General features: G+C 48.5%; 1 protein-coding gene across 1 annotated transcript in view; it reads right to left on the bottom strand.

The window, feature by feature from the left end:
- Positions 1 to 20391, bottom strand: part of LOC144096666 (palmitoleoyl-protein carboxylesterase notum1-like) — a 285055-nt gene that overhangs the window by 203294 nt on the left and 61370 nt on the right. Inside the window, exon 2 of the mRNA XM_077629502.1 lies at positions 4372 to 4581. Within this exon, the coding sequence (XP_077485628.1) occupies positions 4372 to 4559 (188 nt within the window). The 5' untranslated portion in view covers positions 4560 to 4581. The remainder of the gene's footprint in view (positions 1 to 4371; positions 4582 to 20391) is intronic.

The raw sequence follows: 20391 nt of genomic DNA, 5'->3' as shown, positions 1-20391 counted from the left end.
GGGAATACGTCCTCCTTCCAAGGCCACTCTCCTCCCAGTTCTTAGGGTAATTACCCTTCGGTTGGTTGCCATGGCGAGCGCGTACCGGTTGCGCGTTATCACGCTTTCACGACACCCTCCGCCTTGCACGGTAACCTCCTTGCAGACGACTTCCGTTGTTAACCATCCTCTGGTTACGCCTTCCTAAACCCTCGCCATAATGCTTCCCTCCACGGTAACACTCCTCGTTCTTCCAGGGTAACTACCCTGCGGGTGATTTCCGTGGCAAGCCCTGACTCCTCCTTACGCCTTCGCCTCCTTCCAGGCTAACCATACTCACGTTGGGGATCCCTCCGTTCTCCCGATACCCTCATACTTCGACAGTAGCAACGATCGGTTAGACATCGTACCTTGCTCCTTTCACGGTTGCCACCCTCCGAGTGGTTCCCATTTCAACGCACCCGTAGGTTACGCCGACGAATACGACATACTACTACTGTGACGTGAAACCCAGTAATGGGAGCTTTACAGCTCTCGCTGTAAAACAACATCTGCTCATCCATGGGGTTGGGCGTCCTGCCGCAACCTCTGTATAATGCAACTGCTAACTTTAGAGAGCATGTTTCACGCTTTTGACCCGTCATTAACCAGCACGTAGTGACTCAGGAAGCAAAAAGTCAGATCAATATGAGAAGGTCAAGACATAAGGAAGCTCACTCTTAGAAAAAAAGGAACTAACAGGGGGCGAGATGTTCGTTTTTCTGGGGACTAACTGACCTGCCAATGGCATTCTTCCATTTCGGGTCTAACTGCAAACGCTGTAACTGTTGATCCTCTTGAAAGGGATGCAACGGTTAGTCCCCGGGAGAGACGCTTTATGAAAAAAATGCAAACTAAGTGAGTTAGAGCGTAGTTTAGAGCGGGATCTTTTCCAACAGCACTTATTGGTGCTGGTGTTGACAATGAAGGAAACAGACAATAATGACAATAAAGGAAACAGAATAAACAGAATTGGAAACAGCAGGATTTCAACCGACAACCTTTCGATTGAGAACCGAGTTCGCATATGACTAGGCCGCCACAGAGTCTGAGAGAGAAAATAAAGGCCTCAGATGCGAAGCGTATACATTGCCCGTGTTTGCCGCTCGCATTTCTATCAAACGTATGCTGTTTAGAGCGAAGTATGGCGATTTTGATGTAATATGCTCTTTCAACAAGCTGCGGTAAGCCTTAATGCGCACGAACAGCGATCTACATACGATTTTTGGCAAAAAAAAAAGGTGCTGGACTGTATATATTGCACCCGGTACTTTACAACCACAACAGTTGTTTTCCTTCCGTTTTTTATTTTGCGCATAAAATGGTCTTATTCCTCGCAATTGGCAGCCGCAAATTACAGCCTGTCGAAAGCAAATAAAGAAGGCCATGGTTCACTTCGTTTTTTGTTACTGCGGACAGCGGTGACAGGGAATGACTGCTTGCCACTCACCCTTTCGCTAAGTGTCGCCGATACTTACACAGCATCACATAAACTCGTAAACAAACCGCAACGATACGAATCTACGTGTACTTGCTTAACCCTCACCTTTACAATTCACATTTGGCACGTACTGAAGCTCGCAGTACTTGTTTATGCAGTTGCACAGCCGCCGGCCGTTTCGGTTGCACGAAGCCTTTTTCTCACGTGAAAGTTTATCCGTTTCTTCACGGGAAGCGGCAGTGCTCTCACTGGCCTTAGACGACATCCTGTGCTTCAAAAATCGAATACTATTGCAGTCGAGTTCTTGTCGCGTGACTTTCGCGTGCTGCTATGCTGTCATTACCTCCCCCCCCCCCTCCTTCTCGTTACTCTCTTTCTCAGCAGTTAGTCCGTTGAGTTTGCGCACGGCGCGCATTTGTGGCAAGAACAGTGTCGTGTGCAAATTTAGAGACTAACAGGGGGTTTTGAGGACTACAATTGTCTTTGCTCTCCCCTAGGGCGTTTTTTTTTTTCGTAGAGTGTGTGGCGCCAGTGCATGCATGCTTACGCCCTTCCTTTTGGTTAGCGCTGGCATGCTGTCGCCATTGCACTCGAAAAACCATAACAAACTGACAAAGTGAGTAGCAACACGAATGAAGCAAGAAAAAGACACACCGGGGCTGATTAGCCCTTTTCTTGCTTCATCCGTGTTGCCACAGAGGTACAGCTGCGGTGGGAAACTTCCACATACACCATTGCCCAGCAAATCCGCACGTCGGCGCAATTTCCTCTCGCAGCAGGAGAAAAAAGCCAAATGAAGCGTCGTATCGTTGCCACGGCAACGATATACGGCTGAAAAAACATTACCCCTAAGCAGGATTGCAAACACAGCCCCCGATAACAAAGCAGCGCTGTTTCCCAGTGCCTCAGACAATTCGGCCGTCACCACGATGCAACGATTTATTATTTTTTTTAAACATCGTCTCTTTCCGATACCAAGTGCAATGAAGTAGTTGAAACTGAAAATAACCGGAGCCTACTAGAGCACTGCACGGGCTCTGGCCGGCCCGTAAGGCCGGGCCGGGACGGAAAATGTGCTGCTTCGCCGGGCCTGGGCCGGGCCCGGGCTTGAGATGACGGGCCTGGGCCGGGCCAGGACTTGAAGACGCGGACCAGTCTAGGCTCGAACTTGTACATAGAAAGGCTGCGTACGAGTATGATGGTAGTAATTTTTTTATGGTTCGAGGCAATCTGCGGCGAATGAGCGCCATGGCACAGGGTATATTTAGTTTGATCAAGGTGATGTCAAAGATCGATTTATAGAGCATTTCATTCTGAATCAGCCGAACACCAGGCCAGGGGAAGCTTGTACCCATTGTATCACCGCTGGGTACCCGGCGGCACTGGGATCGAACCCCGCACCTCCTGCATGCGAGGCGGATGCTCAACTACTGGGCCACAGCTGTGGGGAGGCTGCGTACGGCTTTTGATTCCTTAGTGTAGGCTGAAATACACTTAGGGTTTTCTAGCAGCGACACAGGTTAAATAGGGCCGTGGTGTTCAATGAGCAATAGATTACTCGGCGCTTACTTACTTATTTTTGTCATCTGCTTTAGAGGCATATTCCTGACGCTAGATAAAGTACAAGTTATGATGATTTTTGTTTTCGTCTGGTCCTCGAGATATCTCGGACATGAAAGAATCCCACAGCTGAAATCTTTCCTGTGGTTTATTAATAAACCACATCTATTAATTTTTGTTTTGCTCACGTGGAATGAGAGAAAGCTCAGCTCATTTGTAGACCGACTTTAATAGCGTCACGCACTGTCCTATGCCCAAAGCGTTTCGGATGCGCACGCCTAGCCGCACTGAACGATACAAAAGATAAAAATATAAATATGAAACACCCAGCAGTGGGCTGCACTAAGTGGCGTCCTTATTGGAGCTTAACACCTGACTGACGGCTCATTACACGAGTGTGCTCGCCTACTAAAGTAAAGGCACCGCTGACTCGGGTGTTTCAGCTATGAGCAGCACAGCCCGTCAGATCTGTCAGAAGGCGCTCCCCATATTCTCTTTTTTTCTGTTGCCGCTCACGACTGGACGATTAAGTCCCACAAGAAGCTCTGGAGAAGGGCCTTCATTCCAACTATCGACCGGCAGCCGTCTGTCCCAAGATAAACTTTGACTGTCGCCTCCCGTAACCACATCGCTACGTTACGAGGAACGCCATTGAGGAGAGCATAGTGGTTTAGGGAACATCGGCTCCACAAACACTTACTAACCTATAAAGAGGCGATTCTAATACTTTTCGTCACCACAGAACCCAGTGAGGCGATAATTCCACCCACAAAATCATGCTCATTAAATAAGGAGATGTCATCAATATGCCTTTGAGCACATTTTAATATTTAGACATCGCGGACAGTTAAAAATGACTGGAGAGAAATCTGGATGTAACGCAACTGTTATAGCGCGTTTATGCAACTTTTTTTTTTCATTTGACTCTGGGAAGTTCGGTGCTATTCACAGATAAGATCACAGTTCAAAAAACCAAGCGGGCGAGCGCGCTTTTTTTTTTTTTGCACTCAGCGAACAATTTACCACTTGAACTGCTGCGAGAACGGACCCGGCCAGGGCTCAGTAAAGTGATAATTAGCGGGCCCGTGCCGGGCTCCGGCTTGACGCCACGGGCCTGGGCCGGACTCGGGCTTTGAGTCTCGGGCCTCAGAATCTGGCCCGTGCAATGCTCTAGAGCTTACTACCCCTGGCTGTAGTCCTCAGCATGCACGATCAACTAGCCAGTCATAACGTATTAAACGGATAGGTTTTTGTTTAGCTCAACCCTCCTGAATGGAACGTATATCATGCTATCCATCCTACGAGGATTCAGGAACTTGGTTCGAAGAGACCTGAAAGTCAGAGGCACTCACCCTGCAGCTGAGCCATCGTTGCACACGGCGGTGCCATTGATGAGGAGCACCCGGCGCAGTCTGGAGCGTTGCTCGCGTTCTTGGGAGCAGGGATGACCGCTGAGCCTGGGAGGATTCGCTGCGCCCGGTCCCGTCGCGCCAATCCACAAGAGGAGCAGGAGGACCAAGGAAGGGGACGGATAGCCCATGACGGCAACCAGACGTTGCGCTCTGCGGGGAAGAAGATAACGCAACTTTCGGCACGTGCTATTCGCGCAGGGATCGCTCCTCCATTACAGACTGCAAGCGTTGCCTGTCCAAGAGCTAACCGCAGGATGGCTTGCCCTGTAGCGAACACAATTTCGCGCTGCCTGTGTCATTCAGGTAAGCACTACTTGAGAGCAATAGCTCCGAAATGCACACAGCCCAGGTTCGCGGCGGTGTGTGCTGTCTGCTCAGCGCACCGCAGAGAAGTAATATGAGGGGTAGGTGAGTGCGACGCCCGTAAAAAGGTGCGGTAGGGGAAAGAGAAAGAGCAGGCGCCGAGAGGGAAAGGCGCAGTGTGGAGGGCGACGGATTTGACTACTGCAGCATGCAGTGAAGCGAGAACGAGCTTTGTTTCTTCATAATAATTTATTTTACGTACGCTTATGGCCTCTATCGGGGCATTACATAAGGGGAAGGGAAGAACCTAATAAATGCAATCTAAAGAGAGTTACGCAATGCTAATAAAATACAAGGCAATGAAGCACAATACATGGAATGTGAAACAATAAATACAGTTTGAATGATACAAAACGTTTCTAGTCAATGCAGAGTGGCGATAGCCTATCGGGAACAGTAAGAAAAAGAAAATTTTAGTACTCAAAGCACTAGATCGGAGACAGATATTCAATGTTTTTTATTGGCGGCAGTATCGACTGATGCCTATCTAAGATTAGTAGGGTCGCGCTTATTGACAATGTTGTCCGGTAGCTGGTTCCAATTTTTTGCTGCAGTGTATTTATTTATTATGCGTTGCATATTGCAATCACTCAGTTCAGCCCTTGGGCGCGGCCAGGCAGCCACCAAGCCACGTGACGTGACGTCACGACAGCCGGAGGAAAAGTTGGGCCCCAACTCGCGCGGTCGCGCGCGGCCGCAGCCACCACCTGAATCCCGCTCCTCCCGCTAGGGGCGCTGCGCTATGATTGACGTCACGGCGTATGTATAAAAGAGCTGCGCTCCTTCGCCGGGACAGTCTTATACCCCTGTCACACGGGCATTTCGAGGGCCCTCGAACCGATAATCTATCGACTCAAAGGCGATCGAGCGCTGCTACACGGGCAGTTTCAATGGCGATCGAGTCAAAAGCCTATCGAGTCAACGGAGCAGCACGGAACTCCATCGAGATATGCAACGCATTCTTGGCTTAACCAAGCTAAGCCTGGCCATTTTTTTTATTTCAGAATACTGCAGGCTACTGCTTGACCCAAGCAAGAATGGATTTACATTGTTACATAACCAAAAGAATAAAATTATGAAATATTAGCAGCACACGGAAAGAAAACATATATATAAACAATATTAGCAGTTAAGTCGACGATGTAATGCATAACAAAAATTTTGTGAGGAAAAAACAGATGCCGGTAACGAATTCCAATCTTTCACTGTTCTAGGGAAAAACACTGTATTCAAAACTGTTAGTTCCGGCGAAAAGGGGAGCAAGTGAATGCTCATGAACACCCCGAGTCCCTCTCACTAGAGGACGCTTAATGCACTCTGGAAGCTTAAGTTTATTTTTTCTGTTAAACTGTTAAACAAGCATATCAATCTATTCATCTTTCTGCGGGTTTCTAGTGTATGAATGTTATTTGAGACCATTAACTGCGAGGGACAGTCTTCCCTTTTGTATTTTCCGCACGTAAACCTAACCGCTTTCCGATTGACTTTTTCAAGGATCTTTATGTCTTTTTTCGTGTATGGATCCCACACTACTGAAGCATATTCAAGTAAAGACCGCACACGGGTTTCGTAAGCCAATTTTTTTATATGCGCTGGGCAGTTTTAGCTTTCTTCTTAAATGCAATAAAGAAAGGTTCGTAAAAAAGGTTTATTGAACACTCTTGTTGATCCATGCACACGTTCAAGGCACAGGCAAAAAAAGAGACGAATTGATGTTCAGCAGAGGATTGGAAATTGTGTCTCACGGATGGCAAGAAAGTTGTAATATAATTTATGAAAAGGGCATAGTCCTGCGATCTTTCGGCGGTGCTGAAGTGGTTGAAGGTTATGCGTTGATTTTATCCCGGTAATATTATGATTTATATTTAATTCGATGTGATCTAACGGGCTGTGCAGTTTTGGACGGCTTTTAATATGTTAAGTATGTTTGGTGCAGCATATTTATGTTTTTTATGGGTGAAAGTTTTACATGCTAATCTTCAAACAGTAGGAGGAGCCAGCCATAGCGATCTTCTGATGAGGCCGAATGATTTAGACGCACTAGATGCTAATTTCAATATAGGTTCGGGCCAGCTTCGTTTGCTAGAGATAGTTGCTACAAGGAAATGAAATGTGCAATAATTGTCTCACTTCTTGCTGCACATTCCAGTCGCGCTGTGGGGAATGTATATAATGGAGTGAGAGAGAGAAAGAGATGCCGTATTTGAGGGCAGCACAATAATTTTGACCACCTCGGTATCTTAAACTTGCAGCCGCCCAACACACTGGAGGCTCTTGCGTTTCGCGTTCAGTAAGAGCAAGAGCACCGCGCCAGTGAGACCATGGCGTGGAAAGGTGGTGTATTGCTTTGAAAACAAAACAGGGGAAGAATGACGACAAATCAATTTTAAAAGTGAGTTTTTGAGACTGAAAAAAACAATTGCATTTTAATTATAGTTAGGGTTATTCATGCTGATTGGGAATTTCGTGCAGCACGATAAGGTAAGCTTTGACAGTAATAATAATTTTTTTTTTGCGCTCTGCTCCGAAAATATACCGGAAAATAGTAGGTTGCGGATAGATTTCTGGAAAAGTTATATAATAAACTCAATTAGCAGTCCCGGCCAGTCCTTACTGTTCAGAGACGAGATTGCGGTAAATTTAAAGGGGCGGCGAAGGCTTCCTGCTGGGTATCGTAAATAGATTGGCTAGATGGGCTAGCTGCATGAACAACGAATTCGTCCTGTGAACGCAAAAACAAGCGGTGAGAAAAGCGGAAGTTGCAGATCCTTCAGGCGCCACCTCACTGTGACGTCTTTACGGAAGCAAAAATAATTGTTAAGTGTTCGTATACAGATGCTTGAGGTGTAGTTGTAATATGTGGACTCGGGAATTGTTGCTCGATAGGTGACGGCGGTTAATTCAGTCACCTATTGCATCATGAAGGGCCTTGAAACATCCTCCGGGGAGAGTAGGTAAAATCTCTATAACTAAGCTGTGTTGTCATGAACATGTGAGCCCAAAAAATTACGAGTTGCACTTGAGTCTCCTTACGCGCAGAAATCCGAAAGCTGCGAGTGGTCCGCCACCTGCGGCATCTGGTGGGCCAGCGTCGTACATTGTAAGGGGGTTTTCAGTGGGCGCCACATGATGGCGCTACGACTGCACGTCAAGCACGGAGGAAATTCCCCAGAAATGGGGGAAACTTGGCACTCATTTGACTACAGCATACGTAATTAACATGCTCATAATTACTCATGTAGGTTTCAATACAAAAATTCGAAGATATGTGTTTGAGAACTGTGCATTCTCTAAACGCGCATTTATTCAGCTTCGAATGTCGTGGTGGAGTGGCAGCGTCCACGTCTCGCACGCCAGAGGCCCGGGCTCGATCTTCACGAAGATCCAAAAAATTTTATTTTTATTCTAATGTCTCATGACTTACATGACACATGACGTCATATGATAGATGATATCAGATACCTAGCGACGTCACAGGGGACCAACTTCTGGCTACACATGTTGCGGGCACTCCCGGCGTCAACATCGCCATCTAGTGCCTTCGCATTAATAATACACTTCTACACGCAACAGAAAACTCACAATCCCACGCCAAAGTTAGCGAGCTTGTTCCCGCGACGTGTTTTAAGTCTTTCGCTCTCCACCGTGTCGTGCGTTGGCGTCCGTCGCTAAAGGAATGAATATTGGTTAGATTCTTCTAAATTTCAAGCAGCTACCAAGGCAGCCTCCAGTCAGAGACGATAAAGCTCATAAATCTTCGAAATTTGATGTGTATGTAGAACTAAACGGACAGTCCAGTAAGTATAGGTAAGCAATGGTGATGCAGCGATGGCGTAGGTAGAGCCTGGCGTGCAAGAGGACCGAGGCTCGAATCTTGGTGCCACACAATTCTCCACTAGGTTTGAAAAAAAAACTACACGTGTCCATGGACTTGCCTAAACAGGCCAGGGGTGCGGCCTGACCTCGGTGACCACAACCGACAACGCACTCCCTCACAAGAACAAGATTTGGCCCCCCTGGTGTAGTATCTGGCCACAACCTTCCTTGAACAAACCAATTAACCCTCGGCCCTCAGTGCCCACGGGCTGCGGACCAACTGCCCAAGGCGGCGGTCAGACCTGTGACGCAGCGGAGGGTGCTAAGAATCTCTGTTTCCGGACAGGCCGTCATTGGAATCTGAACCTGGCAACGTTTAACCTTAAAACCTTATCTAGTGAGGCTAGCCTAGAAGTCCTGTTCGAGGAATTAGCGGAAATTAAATGGAATGTCATAGGGCTTAGTGGAGTTAGTAGGAGAGGTGAGGCGTATACAGCACTAAAGAACGGGCACATACTGTGCTATCGCGGATTAGCGGATAGACGAGAACTAGCTATGGGATTCCTCATTAATCGGGATATAGCTGCAAAGTAGAGGAGCTCTACTGTATTAGCGAGGGGGTGGCAGCTATCGTAATTAGGCTCAATAGGAGGTACAAGCTGTATGTGGTGCAGGCCTACGCGCCTACATCCAGCCATGATGACCAGACCGTTGAACGCTTCTATGAAGACGTGGAATCGGCAATAAACGAAGTAAAAATTCGGGGGGCAATTTGACGAACAAAACTGCGTGAGGCGAAAGCCTTTCCGCGCGACTTCGGCTGCTACTGTTGCTGCCTGTGTAAATTATTATTAATTAATTACTAATTACTCTCATTTATGAATCACTAATTACCGAATCCGGCTTTTTTTCGTTCATTCTGATTTTGTAGCGACAGCTATATTACGCCGCCACCGCCACGGGGTCACGTGGTGGTCACGTGGTGCGGAGCAGCTGCCGGCGGCACGACGCCGTAGCTGGTCACGTGGTTGGTCACCTGCCCAGCCACATGATTGGCCACGTGGTGCGGAGCAGCGACACCGAGCTGCAACAGCTGTGCGCATGCGCCGTGTCAAGTGGGACGAACATGGAGCAGGAATGTCCAGAGAAACGGAGCGGCGAAAGGACTGGGTTTGCAATTCAACTGAGGAAGTTCCATTCGGCCAACTGTAGCTATCGCGTAACTCCAGGTTTAACCAAAGCTATACGATCACAAATTTTTATTCCCTCTGCTGTAACGACTTCCGTTGGATGTGACGTCACACCGTTTTTCCGACGCAATCTTTTGGTTTGGCTTGGTTTATGGGGGTTTAACGTCTCAAAGCGCCTCAGGCTATGAGGGAGGCCGTAGTGAAGATCTCCGGAAATTTCGACCACCTGAGGTTCTTTAACGTGCACTGACATCGCACTGTGCACGAGCCTCTAGAATTTAGCCTCCATTGAAATTCGACCGCCGAGGACGGGATCGAACCCGCGTCTTTCAGGCGAGCAGCCGAGCGCCGTAACGACTCAACCACTGCAGCGGCTCGACGCAATTTTTTTACATTTTGAATATAATAATTAACTAATTACTCTACAGTCATCAAACTTGGCTTATAGGTTCATTTTTCCTCCTCTATCTGATGCAACAATTCTTTTTCTCCTATCTTTATAAGTTCCCTGGTTATTTCACTATGCTGTGACGACTTCCGGTTGATGTGACGTCCCACCGTTCTTGGCTATATCGACGCCCGCGCTATTTGGGCGCAAATTTGACATTTTTGGCTATATTTATTTACTAACTACGCTACAGTCATCAAAATGTTTTTAGGCTGATTTTTTCATCTCTATCTGAAGCAACCATTTTTTCTCTCATATCTATATTTGTTCCCTTTAAACGAATCAGCACAGACGGATGGACGGACACGATCGTGGCAGCGAGCATGAGCCATTAAAGGCTTTCGCCTTAAAATCACAGTACACTGTACTGATGGGCGACTTCAAAGCCAAGGCGGACAAGAAGCAGGCTGGCGACCGGGCGGTACGCGACTATGGGATAGGTTCTAGGAATAGCAGGGGAGAGTTATTAGGAGAGTTCGCAGATAGAAATAGTTTACGGAAAGCGAACGGAAGAAGCTAGTGAAGAGGAAGTCCATTAATGAGTTAGCGGTAAGAAGGAAAACAGAAGAATGCACGATACCGCTGCAGACCAGATATTAAGCTTTAACTGAGGAAGACGATTTTAATGATCATACAATGAACGATCATCTGACAGGTATCATTACGGAGTGCGCCGCAGAAGTAGGCGGTAGGACGGTTCGAAAAATTACCGGGAAGCTAATGTAAGAAGGCGAAAGATATCATTAAGAAACGCCAAAAAATAAGGGCGTCTAACCCTACGGAGAGAATAGAACTAGCAGAGCTATCAAAGTTAATAAATAAAACGAAGGTAGCCTAAAGGCGGTGAATACGAAACTCAGAGGTAAAAACCAGATATACGCGTCAACAGTCAAGGAGGGCCATGTCATTAGCAATATGGATAAGATAGTTAAAGTAGCCGAAGAGTTCTGAAAAAATCTGTAGAGTAGCAAATTTGGTCAGAACGTTAATGAGAGAGACTGTAGCGCAGAGCAATGCGTCATCCCGACAGTAACGAAAGAGAAAGTAAACAAAGCCTTAGGGCCAATGCAAAGGCGAAAAGCAGCTGGTGAGGATCAGGATGAAGGAGATATTGTGCTAGAAAAACGAGCCACCCTCTATACGCAATGCCTTATACCTTTAACCGTACCAGAAGCTGGCAAGAACCCAAATATTATCTTCATTGATAAGTAAGGCGATGCCAAAGACTTGAAAAGTTAAAGACCTGTCAGCTTACTGTCCGTTGACCACAAGGTATTTACTAAGGCAATCGCTAATAAAGCCAGAGAGCCCTTAGACTAATAAGCCAAATGATCAGGCAGGCTTTCGTAAAGGATATTCAAAATAGATCATATTCACACTATCAATCAGGTGATACAGCAATGCGCAAAATATAACCAACCCCTATATATAGCCTTCATTAATTACGAGAAAGCATCTGACTCAGTGGAAACTTCAGCAGTCATACAGGCATTGCATCAGGGTGTAGAAGAGCCTTATGTCAAAGTATCAGAAGATATTTATAGCAACTGCGCAGCTACCATAGTCCTTCAGAAAGTCAGCAACTATATTACAATAAAGAAGGGTGTGAGGCAAGGAGTAACGATCGCGCCAATGCTATTCATCGCATGTTTACAGGAGGTATTCCGAGGCCTGAATTGGGAACATTTGGGGCTAAGAGTTAATGGAGAATACGTAAATAATCTGCGATTCGCTGATGACATTGCCTTGCTGAGTCACTCAGGAGGTGAACTGCAATTCATGATCAATACGTTAGGCAGACAGAGCAGAACGCTGGGTCTAAAAATGAACATGCAGAAAACCAAGGTAATGTTCAACAGTCTAGGAAGGGAACAGCAGTTCACAATTGGCAGCGAGAGCCTGGAAGTTGTAAAGGAATATGTCTACTTAAAGCAGGTAGTGACAGCTGATCCGGATCATGAGAGGGAAATAACTAGAAGGATAAGAATGGGGTGAAGGGCATATGGCAGTGTGACGTTCCTTGTGTGTGCTACGAGGTTCCGCGTTCGACGGCGCGGCGTAGATGGAGCCCCCAGTGGCGGCGAAAGCACAACCGGACCCCCTTTCATGTTTCTACTGTATATGGCTGCAAGCAACTTGAGTGAGATTGCTTTTGGGCCTGCCGCCGTGGACCGCACGGAGACGACCCAGATGACAGCGGCATCATCAATTACCGAGCCATACTCGTTGAGAGTGACGACCAGAACGAAGGGGTTTAAGCCCAACCGGACCCCCTTTCCATAGTGTCGGCACGAGTCGAACGCCGCCGCCGCCGCCGCGGGGAAACGGGCTTTATCCTCCCCAATTGGCGTGGCCGTTCCAGGGCGGCCTCGTTTCGGCAGGCCTGGCCCCGTGGCAAGACGGCGGGCCTCATCAATAAACCCTCCCGAGCACATCCCAGGACAAGGGACCACTTTCCCGGCCTTTTAGTGACCTCGCGTTCCGGCCTTGAGGGGCGAGTGTCATTTGATGGAGAACGGAGGCCGGTGACCCGCGGGAACTGTCAGCGGGCCAGAGAGCGCCTACCACAGCCGACGCTATGCGCTACCTCGAAGACAACCTTCTTTCCCTCGGACTCAACACGTGAGGGGGGCGAGACCATAAGTGCGGTGGTGTGTTTGTGCGCCCAAGTGAAAGCCCTAGCCCCCCCCCCCCCCTCTCCGGCGTGGGCGTCCTCACCCTAGGGAGTGTGGGGAGAAGAGGATATAAAAATCGACAAGCAGTACGGAAGAAGCACGCTCAGGACGACATCTTTCGCCAAGGGGGCCTTCAGCGCCGAAGCCCGACGGCGTGCAGCTTCTGCCAGCAACCGTTCGAGCTCAACTCCGGAGCCGCTCCATCGTCCCCATGAAGTCGTCGGCACGTAAGCTCGGACGCCCCAGCCTCTGATGTATAATCTTAATCATGTGTAATTATTGAATATATCTGTTTGTTTAAACTGAGCCATACGGTGTCTCTTTGCCTCTCCGTCCCGTGTGGACCTGCGCATTATGGGCGGTCATCACAGCAGGTTCTCAGATCATGAGTGGCAGTATACCAATTTCCCTCAAGAGAAAAGTGTACAAAATCTGTATCTTACCAGTACTCACCTACGGGGCAGAAACGTGAAGGCTAACGAAAAGAGTTCAGCTTAAGTTAAGAACAAAGCAGCGAGCCATGGGAAGAAAAATTGTAGGTGTAACGTTAAGAGACCGGAAGCGGAGAGAGTGGGTGAGGGAAGAAACGTGGTTTAATGAAATCCTAGTCGAAATCAGGAGAAAAAAATGGGCTTGGGCAGGGCATGTAATGTGAAGGCAAGATAACTGCTGGTCCTTAAGGGTGACGGAGTGGATTCCAAGAGAAAGTAAGGGTAGGAAGGGGCGGCAGAAAGTTAGGTGGGCGGATGAGATTAAGAATTTTGCGGCCGTTGGGTGGGCTGAAAAGGCAAACGAGAGGGTTATTTGGAGATATTTGGGAGAGGCCTCTGCCCTGCAGTGGGTGCAGTAAGGCTGACGATGATGAAGTCAGCAAGCTCGGTGCGCAGTCCGCGGCCGGGCCTAGTGGGTGGGGTCGGCGGAGAACGGCCGGCCGCTCAGCGAGCAAAAAGGCTCGTAGACACGAAAATTTAAATTTTGACTAAAGATAGCCCAACTTGTAACCAACGCTATAAAAAAATTCTTACTTGAAGATACTCGTGAACCGTCGCGCGTTAACATCGCAAGCATAACATTAACTTATTGAGAGCACCTTTCAGAGGCCTTTTAGAAGCAAATATAACTCAGTCTAGGAGGTATCGCTGATTCAACGTATCGCGCACTACGTGTCGTACAAAATATGGCGAACTTTTAACCATGAAATATTTTAACTGAGGCGACCTACGCCCGGAAATTGCTGAGCACCCGAAGTTCAGCCTGTCTGAAATATTCCGAAATTATACCTCCGAATAGGATCCACAGAACAAAATCATCTTTAACACCATAGCCCGAGCAGAATCCGAACCAACGCAGTGCAAATAGAGAAGCTTTTGGCAGAATATCATGCCCAAAAATTGCGGACAAGCGTGTTTTCTACGAGAAATTGCTTATGAACGCACTTTATCATATAACCTAAATTCCGTTATAACAATCAATGCATCCGCCGACCTCCCCTCGGAAGGCTTGCCATTTTTTCTATCGTCAAGCACGTTCCCTTCTGTTTTTTTTAAGGCAGCCGTAACTACGCGATGCGATAAACATTAAAAGAAAGATCTTCCTACGAGTAAATTTAAATGATGGTTTGCTTGCTTTTCTAGGCGCGGTTAAGGCATCTCGAAACGTGGCGATACGGTAGGCTGTGATGAAGAGGGATGTATAAGGCAGATGATCGAGAAATATATATGCACAAAAATAGACAAAGACAGACTCTAAGTTAAAGAAGCGAAGTCATACAGAGAAATTCAACAGCCGTAGCTTGAAGAAAAAGCGATCTCACGCAAACAACTCTACAAAACCATATTTTCCGACTAACCGTATAGTTAAAGCATACGCGCAGTTCAATTACATTCTAAGCACAGAGCCTCTGCCTAGGCTTCAATGCCTTTTCCTGCGTATTTAATGCCTTCGGAAATAAACAAGTTTGGGTGGTAATTTCCTGAGACGAGCCCCAGGCTTCAATAGACCTATGAAATTCTTATACAGCCCTTCAGGAAGGCATGCCACCTCGAACACAGGACCCTAATGATAAAAAACAAATAACAACAAAACATTCTAAATTTCTCTCGACTCGTGGGTTTCTCTCTTGCCCCTGACATGAATCTCTCATCGCCCTCCGCCCTGAGTAGTGACTGACAGCGCACGGTGTTGAGCGTGTTTGCAGACTTAGGGCCGTTGTACGATCGTTTCGGAGCGCCTTCCGCCTCGTCCGCTTCGCTAGCGGTCCGCCAGTTTTCGGCCGCCAGGCGGACGTGAGGCGGAAAGGTGTTGTACGGTCACTTTGGCGCTTGCGAGCGAGGCGGATGGTCCCAGCATGCCGATTGGCGCGCCCGGCATATCCGTCTGTCCAATAGCCTTCTCCGGCTGATGGCAACCTAGCCGGCGCAAGCCCACCGCCAGCATCGCTCCAGCGCCGAAACGGGCTCCCGCATCCCAAGGGTCAGATCGGTATGCGCCCGACTACCTTTTCCTTGCCTCCTTTCCTGCCCCCCTCTCCAAACCCCGATATCCCTGCACACTGCGCTCCCCCCTTCCCTACCTACTTCCCGTACGAGCGCCCCCCCCCCCCAAATAATCTCTTTTCGTGGTCACGTGGCACTTTTTTCCGTTCCTCGGCGACCTGCACCTAGGCCTAGTAGGCTGCGCTTCGGAATCGCCATGGTGTGCTTGTTCAAGCTCGAAATAAACACTTCGTGGCACCGCCATTGCATTGCACAGGTCTTGCGTCGGTTTGCAGAGCCGCAGCAGGAATTACAAACGCTTGCAAAGACCACTCGAAATAAACACTTCGTGACACCGCCACTGCACAGGTCTTGCATCGGTTTGAAGAGGCGCTCTGTCAACTCCGTCAGCGTAGATGATTACAGAATTCAACTAGTGGAACTATCGTTCGCCACTGCTGAACGCGGCGAAGTTTGCAGTCGCTCTGAACACTGGTAATATCAAGATCATCATCATCATCATCATCATCAGCCCTACTACACCCACTGCAGGGCAAAGGCCTCTCCCATGTCTCTCCAATTAACCCTATCCTTTGCCAGCTGCATCCACCCTTTGCCTGCAAACTTCTTAATCTCATCCGCCCATCTAACCTTCTGCCGCCCCCTGCTACGCTTACTTTCTCTTGGAACCCACTCCGTTACCCTTAAAGACCAGCGGTTATCTTGCCTTCGCATTACATGCCCTGCCCAAGCCCATTTCTTTCTCTTGATTTCGACTAGGATGTCATTAACCCGTGTTTGTTCCCTCACCCACTCTGCCCGCTTCCGATCTCTTAACGTTACACCTATCATTTTTCTTTCCATGGCTCGCTGCGTTGTCCTTAACTTAAGCTGAACTCTGTTCGTTAGCCTCCACGTTTCTGCCCCGTAGGTGAGTACCGGTAAGATTATGCTGTTGTACACTTTCCTCTTGAGGGAAATTGGTAAACTGCCACTCATGATCTGCGAGAATTTGCCATACGCGCTCCACCCCATTCTTATCCTTCTAGTTATCTCCCTCTCATGATCCGGATCAGGTGTCACTACCTGCCCTAAGTAGACGTATTCCGGAACAATTTCTAGGCTCTCGCTGCCAATTGTGAACTGTTGTTCCCTTGCTAGGCTGTTGAACATTACCTTGGTTTTTTGCATGTTAATTTTTAGACCCATCGATCTGCTCTGCCTGTCTAACTCGTTGATCATGATTTGCAGTTCACCTCCTGAGTGACTCAGCAAGGCAATGTCATCAGCAAATCTCAGATTATTTAGGTATTCTCCATTTATTCTTATTCCCAACTGTTCCCAATTCAGGCCTCGAAATACCTCCTGCAAACATGCGGTGAACAGCATTGGCGAGATCGGGTCTCCTTGCCTGACGCCCTTCCTTATTGGAATTTTATTGCTGACTTTATGGAGGACTATAGTAGCTGTGCAGTTGCTATATATATCTTCCAGTATTTTGACATAAGGCTCTTCTACCCCCTGATTACGCAATGCCTGTATGACTGCTGATGTTTCCACTGAGTCGAATGCTTTCTCGTAATCAATGAAAGCTATATATAGAGGTTGGTTATATTCTGCGCATTTCTCTATCACCTGATTGATGGTGTGAATATGATCTATTGTAGAATATCCTTGACGAAAGCCTGCCTGATCATTTGGTTGATTAAAGTCTAACGTTGCCCTGACTCTATTAGCGATTACCTTAGTAAATACTTTGTAGGCAACGGATAGTAAGCTGATCGGCCTGTAATTTTTCAAGTCCTTGGCGTCTCCCTTCTTATGAATTAAGATAATGTTTGCATTCTTCCAAGCTTCTGGTACAGTCGAGGTCATAAGGCATTGCGTATACAGGGTGGCTAGTTTTTCTAGCACGATGTCCCCTCCATCCTTCAACAGATCTGCTGTTACCTGATCCTCCCCAGCTGCTTTTCCCCTTTTCATTGCTTCTAAGGCTTTCTTTACTTCATCTTTCGTTACTGGCGGGATGACGCATTGCTGTGAACTGCTGTCTTTCTCATTAGCGCTCTCATTACATTGGCTACTGTACAGGTCTGTGTAGAACTCTTCGGCTACGTTAACTATCTTATCCATATTGCTAATGACATTGCCCTGCTTGTCTCTTAATGCATACATCTGGTTTTTACCTATGCCTAGTTTCCTCTTCACTGTTTTTAGGCTACCTCCGTTCTTTATAGCATGCTCGATTCTCTCCATATTAAACTTCCTTATGTCGGCTACCTTGCGCTTATTTATTAACTTTGATAGCTCCGTTAGTTCTATTCTATCGGTAGTGTTAGATGCCTTCATGTTTTGGCGCTTCTTAATCAGATCATTCGTCACCTGAGATAGCTTCCCGGTATCTTTTCGAACTGTCCTACCGCCTACTTCTACTGCGCACTCCGTAATTATTGATGTCAGGTTATCGTGCATTGAATGAACATCAAGATCATCTTCCTCAGTTAAAGCCGAGTATCTGTTTTGCAGCGCTATCCTAAACTCCTGTGCTTTCCCTCTTACGGCTAACTCGTTAATGGTCTTCTTCGCTAGCTTCTTCCGTTCCCTCTTCAAGTCTAGGCTAATTCTAGACCTTACCATTCTATGGTCGCTGCAACGCACCCTTCCGAGGACGGCCACATCCTGAATGATGCCAGGTTTAGCGCATAGTATGATGTCTATTTCATTTTTAATCTCACCATTGGGGCTCTTCCAGGTCCACTTCCTGTTTTCTCGTTTGCGGAAGAAGGTATTCATGATCCGTAAATTATTTCTATCCGCGAATTCGACTAATAACTCTCCCCTGCTATTTCTAGAGCCTATCCCATAGTCACCTACCGCGTGGTCGTCAGCCTGCTTCTTGCCCACCTTCGCATTGAAGTCGCCCATCAGTACAGTGTACTGCGATTTTACTCTATTCATTGCTGATTCTACGTCCTCATAGAAGCTTTCGACGGTCTGGTCATCATGGCCGGATGTGGGTGCGTAGGCCTGCACCACTTTCAGCTTGTACCTCCTATTCAGCCTAATTACTATAGCTGCTACCCTCTCGTTAATACTGTAGAGCTCCTCTACGTTGCCAGCTATATCCTTATTAATGAGGAAACCCACACCTAGTTCTCGTCTACCCTCTAGACCGCGATAGCACAGTATGTGTCCGTCCTTTAGTACTGTATACGCCTCACCTGTCCTCCTAACTTCGCTAAGCCCTATCACATCCCATTTAATTCCCGCTAGTTCCTCGAACAGCACTGCTAGGCTAGCCTCACTAGCTAAAGTTCTAGCGTTAAACGTTGCCAGGTTCAGATTCCAATGGCGGCCTGTCCGGAGCCAGAGATTCTTAGCACCCTCCGCTGCGTCACAGGTCTGACCGCCGCCGTGGTCAGTTGCTCTGCAGCCGCTGGGGACTGAGGGCCGAGGGTTAATTGGTTTGATCATAGAAGGTTGTGGCCAAGTACTACACCAGGGTGGCCAAATCCTGCTCTGGTGAGAGAGTGCGTGTCGGTTCTGGTCACCGAGATAAGGCCGCACTCCAGGCCTGGTTATGCAATTCCATCGACACGCGGATTTTTTTTTTTTAACCCGGTGGAGAATTGCGCGGCACCAGGATTTGAACCCCGGTCCTCTTGCACGCGAGGCGGATGTTCTACCTCTACGCCATCGCTGCATCCAATATCAAGATGTGTCCAATATAATACGCTTCGCGACATCGCTGCCACTGCCCAGGCCGCGCTCCCCAGTTCAGTCGACGGATGGCCATCTTGCCCCGGCAGGGCACAACCGAGGAGGAAGGCGGAGGGGCTCGAGACGTCACTGACGTCACGGGAAAAGCAGCCAATAGCTGCAATCCGGTCCCCGGCCGGATGCGCTCGTCCGCCAGAAAGTTGAAGTTGACCAACTTTCCATCCGCTCGCCGAACGAGGCGGATCCGCCACGTCCGCTTCGCGAGCGGTCCGCCAGTTATCGGCCGCCAGGCGGACGTGAGGCGGAAAGGTGTTGTACGATCACTTTGGCGCTTGCGAGCGAGGCGGATGGTCCCAGCATGCCGATTGGCCCGCCCGGCATATCCGTCTGTCCAATAGCCTTCTCCGGCTGATGGCAACCTAGCCGGCGCGAGCGCACCGCCAGCATCGCTCCGCGCGCCAAAACGGGCTCCCGCATCCCAAGGGACAGATCGGTATGCGCCCGACTACCTTCTCCCTTGCCTCCTTTCCTGCCCCCCTCTCCAAATCCCGATATCCCTGCACACTGCGCTCCCCCCCCCCCCTTCCCTACCTACTTCCCGTACGAGCGCCCCCCCCCCCCCCAATAATAACCTCTTTTCGTGGTCACGTGGTACTTTTTTCCTTTCCTCGGCGACCTGCACCTAGGCCTAGTAGGCTGCGCTTCGGCATCGCCATGGTGTGCGTGTTGAAGCTCGAAATAAACACTTCGTGACACCACCATTGCACTGCACAGGTCTTGCGTCGGTTTGCAGAGCCGCAGCAGGAATTACAAACGCATGCAAAAACCACAAACAGCTCGAAATAAACACTTCGTGACACCGCCACTGCACAGGTCTTGCATCGGTTTGAAGAGGCGCTCTGTCAACTCCGTCAGCATAGATGATTACAGAATTCATCAACTAGTGGAACTATCGCTCGCCACTGCTGAACGCGGCGAAGTTTGCAGTCGCTCTGAACACTGGTAATATCAAGATGTGGCCAATATAATATGCTTCGCGACATCGCTGCCGCTGCCCAGGCCGCGCTCCCAAGTTCAGTCGACGGATGGCCATCTTGCCCCGGCAGGGCAGAACCGAGGCGGAGGGGCTCGAGACGTCACTGACGTCACGGGAAAAGCAGCCAATAGCTGCAATCCGGTCCCCGGCCGGATGCGCTCGTCCGCCAGAAAGTTGAAGTTGACCAACTTTCCATCCGTTCGCCAATAGCCGCAATCCGGTCCCCGGCCGGATGCGC

This window comes from Amblyomma americanum, chromosome 7, assembly GCF_052857255.1.
Source record: "Amblyomma americanum isolate KBUSLIRL-KWMA chromosome 7, ASM5285725v1, whole genome shotgun sequence".
NCBI classification, from domain to species: domain Eukaryota; kingdom Metazoa; phylum Arthropoda; class Arachnida; order Ixodida; family Ixodidae; genus Amblyomma; species Amblyomma americanum.
This window is presented reverse-complemented; position numbering and strand designations above follow the sequence as displayed.